The sequence below is a fragment of the Stegostoma tigrinum genome, chromosome 1 (genome assembly GCF_030684315.1).
Source record: "Stegostoma tigrinum isolate sSteTig4 chromosome 1, sSteTig4.hap1, whole genome shotgun sequence".
NCBI classification, from domain to species: Eukaryota; Metazoa; Chordata; class Chondrichthyes; order Orectolobiformes; family Stegostomatidae; genus Stegostoma; species Stegostoma tigrinum.
Window position 1 is genome coordinate 57,181,334 of NC_081354.1, and position 13,586 is coordinate 57,194,919.

At 40.3% G+C, this 13,586-nt stretch overlaps 1 protein-coding gene across 1 annotated transcript in view; it reads left to right on the plus strand.

Moving 5' to 3' along the window:
* The window catches only part of klhl2 (kelch-like family member 2), a 204,751-nt gene that overhangs the window by 181,013 nt on the left and 10,152 nt on the right, over nucleotides 1-13,586 (plus strand). The window contains exons 10-11 of the mRNA XM_059645733.1: nucleotides 1,866-2,063; nucleotides 5,703-5,804. Of these exons, the coding sequence (XP_059501716.1) occupies nucleotides 1,866-2,063; nucleotides 5,703-5,804 (300 nt within the window). The remainder of the gene's footprint in view (nucleotides 1-1,865; nucleotides 2,064-5,702; nucleotides 5,805-13,586) is intronic.

Genomic DNA, 13,586 nt, shown 5'->3' on the forward strand with positions numbered 1-13,586 from the left:
TTGAGAAACTTATCGGCCATGATTGAATGGCGGAGCAGATTTGATGGGCTAAATGGCCTAATTTCTGCTCCTATTTCTGGTAGTCTTAAATACAGTGACTTAATTTTCAAATTGACATAACTTTAAGGAGGAAAAAAAATTACATGATTCTGCCTTAATTGGCTGTAAATTGTCAGTCATGATCAAGTTCCCCAACAAGGCTTTGAACACAAATATAGGTTGACACACTCCAGTTAAGTATTGAGGGAATGCTGTGCTGGCTTTTGGACGAAGCGTTAAACTGAGTTCCCATCTGCCTCATCAGATGCATGTAAAAATTCCTGGCAGTATTTTGCCCTTAGCTAACATCATTAAAACAGATTATCTGATCATTGTCTTATTGTTTGTGGAACCGTGCTGTGTGCAAGTTGTCTTTCATATTTTCCTGTACTACAGCAGTAATCAGATTCTTTACATACCAGTTACAAAACACTATCTTAAGGCAGCTAATGGTTGTGAAAAGTGCTACATGAAATCTTTCCCCCTTTGGCTTTGGCCAGAAGACATGAGCTCGTCAGAATTTTGTTAATACATGTAGATGGTGCTTTCAGTGAATCCTCCAGGATAACATCCTTCAATGATAATCTTCTTGAGCATACAAAGGGAAAATATTGAATCTCTCATTTTTTAACAAATATGTTCTGGTGAATCTTGTAAAGTAATTCAGTGAGAAACTTCATTGCTTCCTACTGATGATGCAGGTTAGTGTGTGAGGTAGACATTGCTGAAAACTATAACTAAGTGGGCACATTTGGTGAGACCTTGGAGTGTGCACAGCTTGACTTTGTTTTCTGCTTGGGCTTCATCACAGAATGTTTATGCATTGGAAGTGTGAGCTGATAACAGCCAAAAGGATTTCTGGGAACTTGGACCGTCTGGAATAATGGGGTGAATAACACTTAAATCGGGTTCAAAACTGAAAGCAAGTGAAGGAAAAAGTAATCAAGAAAAATGTTCATTGATGATTGTATTCTATGAATATGAAGACCACAGTTTTAATTGTTCCATTTCTTGGCCAGAGAGGTTGAGTGGCATTGCAGGAACGTCGGTACTTTTTTGATTGAGATTTCTGCTGTTTAAGGACCTGCCTGAGTTTATTTGAAACTATCGTGCAAATGCAGCAATTCATTAACTTTCAAAGATGGATGGTGGAGCTGTTGTTTCCACTTGGTGCTCAGTGAAGTGGAGCAACTGTCCAACAATTTATGTTAAGGAGGGGTATCGAGTAAATAGCCACAAATTGCTGTACAATTTAAACACTAATAATTGGTTAAGCATTAAACGCTTAATTATTTTGCAAACAAGTTCTTACATGACTATTTGAGAATGTGGCAAAGATCACTTCTTAATTAGGGGGCCAGTTGTTCTTCCTGAAAATAAGGTAGACCTTTGAATGAAGTAAGCAAGAAGATCTTCTCATGCACTACCTTGATTTTGAGACTTATGTTTGGTCAGACCTCCTTTATTTCTGAACCTTTGTAAAATCTGTCATGCAAAATATTTATTTATACAACTAATACACCGAACACGATTGACTGAGTGAGGAAGCCAAGTTGTCTCTGCAGTTTTGAATTTTGTTGAAAAAGGCTAGAGGATGAAATGAAGTCAAAGTTGACTTTCCATCTTAATCCACCACAACTTAAACCGAATTAATGTTTTGTTCCACAGCACAATGAAGTTTTTGGATTCTATAAAATACAATGAAGAGGAAAATGAAATGAAATTGCCTTGTTTTGATGCAGCCTTTCAGTGAATTGGGCCAGTTGTTTGCTACAGAGAAGAGCGTTGATCAACCAAGAGTTGACTTACATTTTTGTCTCCTGCAGGTGTGATGTATATGGGTGGGTTGGTTTATGCCGTTGGAGGGTTTAATGGTTCATTACGAGTGAGAACAGTTGATTCGTATGATCCAGTCAAGGACCAGTGGATGAGCAATGCCAACATGCAGGACAGGCGGAGCACTCTGGGAGCAGCAGTACTGAATGGAATGCTGTATGCAGTGGGAGGATTCGACGGAAGTACAGGTATGCCCAAGCTATGTATGTTAGTCTTCCATGTTGTTAGGCAATATGTTATTTGACTAGGATTGGTGCATTGTTAGTGTTATTTTATAGCTTTAAAGATTACAGCTAAAAAGTCTTAATTATTCTTTTGAGTCAGGATCATGCTTTCATTACTAAAATCTGTGAGAAGGCTTAACTACATACTTTGGGTGCTTTTCTACCAGTGCACGAGTGGCCCTGGTGGGGGCAGGGATCTTCAGGAAATCTCATTTTAGGAAAGGCTGCCTTCCAATTTCTCATTGACGTGTTATCCCTCAGTAACCTTATCTTGCACAGTTTTAGTTTTCACATGCCTGCTGATAACACCCAACTCTTCCTCAGCTAGCTGAAGCCCAGTACTAGTCGGGCAGAAATTTCCTCTGAGTAAACATCAGAAAGAGGCGGAATAGGCCTTTCAGCCCCTCCAATCTGCCCTGCTGTTTGAGATTATGGCTGATCATCTACCGGAGAAGCTATTTTCCTGTATTATCTCAGTATCTCTTGATGTCATTAGTATCTGGAACTGCATTGACCTTTGCCTTGATCATACTCGATTTTTGGGCTTCCAAAGCCCTTGGATAAAGAATTTCAAAAGTTCACTGCAGTTTTTATTCATTCATGGAATTTGAGTGTTGCAGGCTAGACTATCATTCATTGTCCATCCTAATCGGCATTGGAAAGATGGTAATGGGCTGCCACCTTGAACTGCTACAACCCATAATCTGCTACAATAAAACTGTTAGAAAGGGAGTTTCAGGGTTTTAACTGAGTGACAATGAAGAGCAGCCATATAGTTTTAAGTCAGGATGGTGTGTGGTTTGGATGGGAACTTGCATGTGGTCCCTGCCCCTTCGCTGATGTCTGTTCCAATTCAGTCTCACTCCAAACTTGACATTCTGTCTCCTGGTTCGAACACTGCCACCCTAACCTAACCTTACTCTATCTCCACACATGAAATAACCCATAAACTCAATGGAAGTGTCTATCTGCATTTACTGTGTCTAGCCCTTTAGTAATTTTGTAAGTTTCAGTGAGATCACTTCTCATTCCACTTAAACTCTCGAGAATACAGGCCCTGTCTCACCCCCTCCTCAGAACAATCCCACAATCCCAGAAATTAGTCTAGAGGAACATTGGCTGCTCTAGCTCTAAGGCAAGTCTATCCCCCTTGAAATAAGGGGATTAACACTACACATAATACCCAGGTGTGGTTTCACCACGTCTCTATACACTTGAAGTCAGGCATCTTTCTTCTTGTATTTAATTCTTCCTGTGATAAAGGCCAACATGCTAATTACCTTCTGCACCTACATATTTGCTTTCAGTGACTTATGTACGAGACATGAATGTCTGTTTGAACATCAACACACTCAATCTTTCATCATTTAAGATACTGCGTCCCCTTTTCTTCCTCTGCTGCAAGTTAGAAAAACACTTCATCCACATCAAATTTCATCTATGTTCTTCCCACTCACTCTGCCTAAATTATTTTGCTTCTTTGCATCCATCTTACAACTCAAATTTCCACCTAGCTTTGTAACATCTACAAATGTTGTAAATTCTGCAGACTTGGGAAATATTACCTTTTGTTCCCCAGATTGAAATCAATGATATAGATTGCAATCAGTCGGTGTCCAAGTAGAGATTGCTGCAGTAACCCAGTAATCTCTCACAGCCTGCTATTTATTACTGTGCTTTCTGCCGCTAAGACAACATTTTATCTGCTATCCCATCCACTCTAACTTTGTTCATGGGAGTCCAATGTGGGACCTAATTGCAAACCTCCTGAAAGTCCAAACACACCACTTCCCCTACAGACCGTTTACCTGTTCCATTACAAACATGCTGAAACATGATGCCAAAGCCTGACAGATGTGTGGAGGCTGCTTCCTGGCCCCAGCAGAATGAGGAGCCAGCGAGGTCTCCCTTCATTCTGAATGCCAGTGGGCCACTGCTGTGGCTGAAGGTCATCCTGTGGAGTGGGGATCACTCTTCATGCTGATTTGTAATCCTTTTGTAATCTTCAGAGCATCCCTCATTAAGGGACCCTAATTAAATGGGGCTTCTGAAGGCAGCCACTCAGCACCCTGCTTTCAGGAGCCCTGTTAGCTGGCAGCGGTTAATTGGCTACCTTGAGCAGGCGGGTGGACTTCGGGTGCCGTTGAGAAAGGATTCCAAAATTGATCCTGCTCCTACGTTAAACCAGAAGGTAATAAGATTCCCCTGTATAAAATCCTTCATATTTCCCTAGATGTTTGGAAAGTATTTGTCATCACATTGCACTCCCAAATCATTTGTAACGACTTACAAACCACCTGAAGTATATAACTTAGAGTATTTGCATTGTTGGTGCCACTTACTGTCAGTCTAAATCATTCACTTATTTTGTTACTTTTCTAATGCATCCTTGCTGAACTCTGAAAAGACCCACAAGGAAGCTTACCTTTCACTTGGCTGTGTCACTGTTAATTCTAAATAACTTGCAGTTGTTTGGCAAGTTGTCTCTTCTGCTTTATCTTGTTCTTTAATTGTTTGGAATAGTTTAGCATATTTAATTTGGGTATTTTAGTAATTTGCAGTAAATGTAAAATGATTAAATGTACTAAAATAGTATGATGATTAGTAGTGGGGGTGGGTTTTTTTTGGTGTCACAACAGGTACCATATGTATACTTACGCCTATTGATCAACCTACTGTAGGCTGACGATGAAGGGAGTTAGTGTTGGGGTTGAGTGTGTGGGGTGGTGGAAGAAATGGGAAGACTGACAACAATTGAGCGATCATGCAGAAAGTCAGAATTGCACAGTAGAAGATAAGCAATAGTGTTAAATGGAAAAATGTGCCTAATATAAATTAGAAAAGATGAAGGTAGCTAAGGAAAGAAGAAAAGCAGGCTCCTTACACTAAGGTCCATCTGGTGGATAAAATCGCTTCTGCCCAAAGGGCACACCAGGCATTTTTCCCAGCAGATGGCAAGTTTACTTACAAGCCTAAAGCCATGAAAAGCTGGTGAATTAACTTTTCACAGATGGTCCTTGTCTGAGCTGAGCAAGAAGCCTTGGCCTGAGTTTCTGCTAAATAGTCAGTGATGCCCTAATAGAAAGTGCACAAATGTGAATATCTGTTAAAGGCAGGATTGGGCTTCACTGATCCCCTCAGATAGCCTGCTGATACTCATTTTCTAGGCTTACACGTGAAGAATAGCCACTTGAAGTTGGCGGGTAGGGGGAAGCTGCTGCTGCGCCCTAGAACTCTTAACTCTTACGTACATTCACATCTCCTTCAAAATAAGTGAGAACAGAAGGTGATAAGAGTAAAGAGAAATGAGGCAAGGAATGGGTCCACACTTCAAAAAAATTGTGTGAAACATCACATTGGTCAGGGTTGTTGGGATCCTATGATCCAGACATTTTCGCGGCTGCTTGCTTGAAAGGAACAAAATTGAATTCTGCCTCACAACTTGCCGTGCAGGGATTAGGTCTGATGTTTACAAATCGTTAGCTGTGCGAATTTGTATACATTCATGGATGAAAGAAACAAGCTGTTTATCACATCTTTTTTTTTGTAGAGGTCATTTTGATACAGTTTGAGAGATTGACTGATCTGTTCTCAATTTTGCAGGTTTATCTTCTGTCGAGGTATACAATGTTAAAGCAAACGAGTGGGTTCATGTAGCCCCAATGAACACCAGAAGGAGTAGTGTTGGTGTAGGTGTTGTTGGAGGTGAGTTCTGCTGAATCGACTGTGTTGTGCAATAAATGGAAAACCTGTCCCTTCTTACAAAAGAATTGTTCATGGCACGTAGGTCACAGACAAAGGCAGCATTTATTGCCCATCCAAGAATTGCCCTGGAGAAGTTGGTAACCTGGTTTCTTACTAATGCCACCGGGGCTGCAGCATTTTATTCCCACAGTGCAGTTGGGTAGGATTGCTCGATTTTTATCTAGCATTGATGAAAGCAAAGTGAAATGGTTCCAGTCAGGATGGTTTATAGCTTGGGGAAGAGGGAGACCTGCAGGTTGTGTGCTCCCGTATGCTTGCTGCTCTCCTTCTCAGTGGTACATATCACAAGTTTAGAAGATGGTGCTAAAGGAATATTGACAAGTTCCTGCAGTGCATTTAGTGTTCCTTTTCATCAATTTGCGCTGTAACTCTTGTTTCATCTGGGAGAGGCAGACTATCACAATAAAATCCAAACCTCACCTAGAGCTACAATGTGACTTTACATGTTTTTAAACTGACAGAGGCACACTCCATAATCATATCCACTTTCATATCTCCATGCAAATATGACCTCCAATAACGTATAACTCAAACTTCAGAAAGTAATACAGAGCAGTACAGGCTGTTTGTCCCAAGTGTCTGTGCTGACCACAATGTCATTCAAAACTAATGCTATCTTCCTATACGGTTCATATCCCTCTATTCCCTGCCAGTTCAGTGTCTGTCTAAATGCCTGTTAAAATATTGTTATTGTATGTGCTTCTATCACCTCTGCTGGCAGCACATTCCAGTCACCTATCACTATGCATTTTAAAAAAAAAACTTGCTTTGCACATCTCCTTTAAACTTTGCCCCTCTCACTTTAAACCAATGCCGTCTAGCGTTTGACATTTCCAACCTGGGAAACAAGCCCCGTGTATACATCCTCCTAAGCCTCTCAATTTTATACACTTCTATCGGATTGTCCCGCAGCCTCCGACACTTTCATGAAAACTATCTGTTTTATCTGTTAGGCCAACATTCCTTGCAGCTAATACACTTCAATCCAGGCAACATCCTGGTAAACCTTTTTTTGAATCATCCCCCAAACCTCCACATCCTTCCTATAGCACGGTGACCAGAACCCCACACAATACTTGAAGTGAGGCCCAAGTTTTCTACAGCTGCAATATGACTTGCCAGCTTTTATACTGAATGCCTGACTGATGAAGGCAAGAATGCCCACGTGTCTTTTATTTACCACCTTTGTAGCTGCAGATCCAGGGAGCCGGAAAAATAAACTAAAATGTTAAATAAATTTAAAATCTCAACCATAATACCAATATGTATAAGACAGAACTTAACAGCCAAGGAACAAAAACACATATAAAACCACAGAGAGTTAACATTTATTTCAGTGACTTGCAGATGCTCGGGTTCGCGTTCAAACAGAAAAGGTTTATTGCCCTGATAATATGCAACAAAAACGCTTCTCGCGTTCCGTACACAAGTTATTTTGTTTTCTTGTTACGCAGCAAAGCTGGTCGTCTTCTTAACACTTTATTTTAGTCTCAGATTTTATTTCTATGCCTCAGCCTTTGATTGTAGTTGAGGTGAGAGGTACAAAACGTTTTACATTTGTGACTAAAAACATTGTCAGCAGAAGTCACGACAGGAGAGCTTTCTCTCACTCATCTCTGCTGTGACTAATACCAGTTGCCTACTGGATTTCCCTTTTCGTTCCAACATCATAAGTTTGCACAGAGAATGAACTACTTCGCTGCGAGGTTGTTAAAGTGTTTCTCTTTCTTCGATATCAGAACCTTTCATTTGTCTTGTTACCTTCCGTTAGATCTTGCATAATTTGTAGCATCCTATCAAAAATAGTCAGATGTGCTCTGCTGCTGCATTATTATAGCTGACTGTTTTGCTCCTGACTCTAAAGTATGAACTTGTCTTTTGAAACCATTTTTCTCCTGACTTTTCCACTGCAATTGTTTCCTTAAGTTATTCACTCAAACCTGATTCTTTTTCACAAACTTGATTGCTTTCTGAACCTGACAGCATACTTTATATCCCAAGAAACTCATGACCTTTTCACCTTTTAACTTTGTCATCCAAACATGTTCAGATGAAGGCAACTAACTCTTTAAAGTTGCCCTACACCCACTTCCTCCAGACATGCTATGATCAGTATTTGGGCATCTTTGCTAGAGAGATCTTGTCCAACCTCAGTGGTAGAGAGAAGAAACTGTTTTAAATGCCATTTTCACTAGTTGTGTTAGAGTCATTGGCAGGTTCACAATGATCCTCCAGCCTCTAGGCTTCCCCTTCTTGATGACACTGTTGGCTGGCCACATATACCGAGAACCTTTATGATGTCAGGCATTCCCATTCAGCCACAATCACGATGAGATCACCAGTTTTAGAAGCTTTAGGTGTCTTTAAATTTAATCTCTCATACCAATATCAATTTGTACATTTCAGATTTTCGCCAGTAAGGGAACCGCAGTCAATCTAGTGCAGTATCTCGAGAAACTTCACTTTGATTATAAGTTAAGACTTATTAAAGCAGGGCATTGACGTTACCGGTGTGCCATGGTGTGTGCTTTCTGGTTCACCGTGGGGCGCAGCTCAACATTGGGTCTCTGCCTCTGTCCCGTGCTTTGAGGGCTGATTGCTCCTGATTGAAACAAGATAACTTCAAACTTGTCACACATGCCTTGGTCACTGAAAAATGGTGCTTATCAACTCTTTCCAAAGCACACTGGCAGCACGATCAATTAAAAACTGAAAGAACTGTGGATGAGTGTAAATCAGGAACAAAAACAAAGTTGCTGGAAAGGCTCAGCAGGTCTGGCAGCATCTGTGGAGGAGAAAACACAGTTAAAGTTTTGGTTTTGGTGACCCTTCCTCAGAACTGAGCATGATCAATTATTTTGTTACATTCTGATTGGCCTTGCCAATGCATGGCTTATTGCTAATTGGTGTAAGAAACATGTGACCAATCTCTGGCTGTCAAGAATGATGGATGTTGACTGATGTCACCACCCACTATCTCCTGACTGGTTATTTAAGTTGTCAGTTATCCACAGGGCCACCATCGTCATTAAGTTTTGTTATTCTCACTTTATAAAGATAAGAAGATAGTTTGAAATGTTCTTTACCTCTTTGTTCAAAAGCTTATATCCTTGAGCTCATGTCTCAATACTTGTTTAATTGGTGAAGTTCCCATTAAATCAACACTGACTGTTCATTTTTTGTTCTGCAAGTCATTTGTTTGAAATTGTTTTAAAATTGCTATGTTTGTAGATATTTTCTAATCAATCTGTTCAGAAATGTTATTACGCACGTCTGAAACAAGTGGGACTTGAACCCATCTTAAAAGCAGTTTGTTATCCTTGACGTTAATTAGTCAAAATTAATACAGAGAATACTGATCCCTACAAATTGTTTTACAGGATTGTAAATAAACTCATTGTTACAAAGTTGAGTATAATACAAAGGTTACATTGAGTCAATTACTGTACTACCTGTACACCTTTGTAAGGACGCAGCTATGGCTATGATTCCTTGATAAGGGCAGTCAAGCCTGGGAGTATATTCTATCATGTTTCACCTTGGAAGTCTATATTGGAAACTGAACAGATGCCCTACAGCCTTACAACTATAATTTTAAACATTAGGTTATTGTCTTCACTCTGTTGACAAGCCCATGTTGCTTTCTTTGTCAAATGAAGCTAAGCTGAGTCACATGATTAACGAGTTACAATACTAAGATCTGCATAATTAAGCAGAACAATATAAAATTAGATTGATCAATGAATATGACTTGAGTTTTCTGATTATAACCGAACAAAATCGATGTTGAAACACTATTTTCATTGCTAATCCTTCACTCTCGTAGTTATTTATTTTCCACATACAGCTTTAAAGCACATGAAAGTGCACAGTAGGATAACTTATTCCAGTCTGTTTCCTGCTTAATTGATCCTTTTAAGAAACTCTTTTGAAAGCCAGTTAAGGACACACCCATAATTTCCACCTTACATTTCTACATTTTCTGGTACAGCTCCTGCTATCTATACTTCTATCTTTTCTGTGAAACTATTTCTCAGTCATATTCTAGAATGCTGTAATGCCATTGTAATGTCTCATCATACTTAAAAATTACTGAACTCACATTGAATTACAATCCAGCACAGTTGTTTCTCAGCTTCTCAAATTAAAACTAATTAAACTTCTGAGACATCCCACGTGTGATATCACTGTTAGGTTTTGGGGGTTAATTAATGCCACCATGTCTATGGTGCAGTAGATATTGTAATCTGTCATATAGGGTGGACCTGCCCTCTCCCCATATTCAGCTATTTCCTCCTTTAAGTTCGCCACATTAGCCTCTCATCTTCACCAAAATCAATACTTGCTGTAACCACTGACTTGGAGTTTCTTTTTTATCTTATTGGATATAAGCATTAACTCGTTTACGTAGCTGTAGATATAAAGTGGTGTGATAATTACCCCCTTTTGTTCTTTGTCCTGTGTCTGACCTATCCATCAACATTTTCATTCTCCATAGATCCTACCTGTCCTTCAGCATGCTGCTAATTATTTTTGACTGTTGTTCTGCTATAAATCTTGTGATGGAGACATCCAACCCATATTCCAGGTCTGTAGCTCCCTTTCTCTCCATTCCACGTTATATATTAAAAAATTTACGGGTACTCAGCGTAGATACCACCAGCAAAGTCTCCTACTTCCTGATCCCCTGTGTGAATTTTACCAACGTAGGTTTAGCCCAACTGAATCCTGTGTGAATTCAATCAATGTGGAATTTTCTACCCTCCTGCACAAATTCTACCAATGTGGAGTTCAACTCAGTTATAGTGACTGCACAGTATCTACCAATGCATATTTCTCACTCCTACGCACATGAGTTCGACTAATGCAGCAGCTTCCTTGCTGTCCTGCATGAATTCTATCAAGGTGCAGATGTTGTCTCAACTGTGGCTTTTGTGTGAAATCTACCAACACAGCCCTTGTTGGCGACCTCTGTCCTCAGCACTTATTTTACATTATATTCTTTCAGATCCTTTGATACTTGATTGAACCATCCTCTGGTCAACTTACTATTTGTGGATGGCAAACACACTACACTCACTCGTTTTGTAACACCACTTCAATAGTTCAAGCTGAGTATCATGTTTGAGATGCTAGTTGTATGGTAATTTATGATAGTCGACCACTGGAGACTGAGTACAGGTTTACAGTTGTTTCAGTCAAATGATTTGGGGTTAGTATCACTGCAGTTTGACTGAAGTAAGACCATGAAGAATATAGAAAAACTGACTACCTTTGTATGATAAGTATCTCATTATTCAGGCTTCAATCTTGCTTCAAATAAATATAAGGAATGGATGTCCTTTCTGAGTCAAATTTATCTTATCCTTGATGATGTTGTTTCTCCCGTTCCTTATCAGTGCCTGTTACCATCCCTGGCTCTAATGATTTATTAGCATTAACATTTTCCTGACATTGATCCAAGGTTCATGAGCTGATGTCTGCTCTTTATTTTTGCTACAAAAGTTTAAAAAATACATTTACCACATTTAACCCTTACAGTCTAAATTCACCCTAACATGATTTTGTATATTGTCAAAATAAAATAAAGCACTGTGGATGCTGAAGACCTGAAATAAAAACAGAATTTGCTGGAGAAACTCAGCAACTAGCAACATCTGTGGAGAGAAATCAGAGCTAACATTTCCAACCCGGTGAGACTCCGCATCTATAGGTGCTGCCAGATCTGCTGAGTTTCTCCTGCAATTTCTGTTTTTGTTTTGTATATAATCTCTGGTTTCTAGCCCACAAAATACTACAGCCAGGTAGCAATACCGGTATATTTTTCTTTTAAATGTGTAAGCTTTACAACTTCCAAAACAACTTTATGTTCACCCCAAGGCTAAACCAGAAAAAGTTAATAACTTCTGTGTCACAGGAGTGATGTTTAATTAATCTGTATGGTTACTGAAGCGCTATGTTGGAATTTGTCACGAGAATTGAACATTTGCTTCTATTGTTCTATAATTACAAAACAAGAGCTACGTATAACCTTTTGTGTCACTGCTGAAACGGACTACAAGGAATCATGATTCTATAAAAAAAGTGGGGTTATCTTTGCACCCGTTCAGTCAGTCAGCTTTAATAAGTCCTAAATGATTTGCCAAATGAAGTTTGCTTTTCTTTAATATAAAGTTATCTGTTTTGTTCCTCTAGCCATGTCCCCAGTGAATGCATGATGGTAGTATACTGCTTGTCTGTTGTAAATGAAGTCAAAAAAATTCTAAATTTGTAGCATTACGGGATGGAATTCTGCTACTGTCAACTTGGTTCGAATGTAGTGCATTTATTTTCTCCCCGAATACTCCGATTCCATTTCTGTTTCCTGCTTGTTGTTCACCAGACTTTGAACACCTATACCATCTGACTATGACCCCTCTCTTTGTACTTGTACCTTGCTATCGAGTTAGGGGTAACTAACTAATAGCAATCCGGGGGTTCCTTAGCAGTCTTTACTGTTTGATTTACAAGTGGTCATGACCACCACCATTGCTGCAGATCAAATAACTCGGCGAGACTGGGATTGAACCTGTACTTTTCCTGATCCATCAGACAGTGGGACTACATGCATTAATCAATTGAATAATTGTGGGCAAATGTCAAACGTACAGCTTTAATATTTTTTTTCTATTCATTTGTGGGATGTGGCCATCGCTGGCTGGCCAGCATTTCTTGCCCATCTCTAATTGCCCTTGAGAAGGTGGTGGTGGTGAGCTGCCGCCTTGAACTGCTGCAGCCCACCTGGGGTTGACCCATTATGCTATTAGGGAGGGAATTTCAGGATTTTGACCCAGTGACAGTGAAGGAACAGCAATATATTTCCAAGTCAGGATGGTGAGTGACTTGGAGGTGGTGGTGTTCCCCTGTATCTGCTGCCCTTGTCCTAGATGGAAGTGGTCATGGGTTTGGGAGGTGCTCCCTGTGGATCTTCAGTGAATTGCTGCAGTCCATCTTGTAGATAGGACACACTGCTGCTACTGAGCGTTGGTGGTGGAGGGAGTGAATGCTTGTGGATGTGGGGCCAATCAAGTGGCTGCTTTGTCCTGGATGGTGTAGCCACTGTGTTAATGTGGTGAGCCCATTTGAGTTTCTGGTCAATGATAACCCCCAGGATGTTGATAGTTGGGGGGATGCAGTGATAATAACACCATTGAATGTCAAGAGGCAGTGGTTGGATTCTCTCATTGGTCACGGTCATAGCCATAGCCTGGTATTTGCATGGCACAAATGTCACTTGCCACTTGTCAGCCCAAGCCTGGATATTGTCGAGATCGTGTTGTATTTGAACATGATCTACTTCAGTGTTGGAGGAGTCATGATTGGTACTGAACATTGTGCAATCATCAGCGAACATCCCCTCTTCTGATGGAGAGGAGGTCACTGATGAAGCAGCTGAAGACGATTGGGTCGTGGACACTACCCTGTGGAACTCCTGCAGAGATGTCCTGGAGCTGAGATGATTGACCTCCAACAACCACAACCATCTTCCTACGTGTTAGGTATGACTCCAATCACCAGACAGTTTGCCCCTGATACCCATTGATTCCATATTTGTTTGAACTCCTTGATGCCACACTCAGTTGAATGCAGCCTTGATGTCAAGGGCTGTCACTGTCACCTCACCTCTGGAATTCAGCTCTTTTGTCCATGTTTGAACCAAGGCTGTGATGAGGTCAGGAGCTG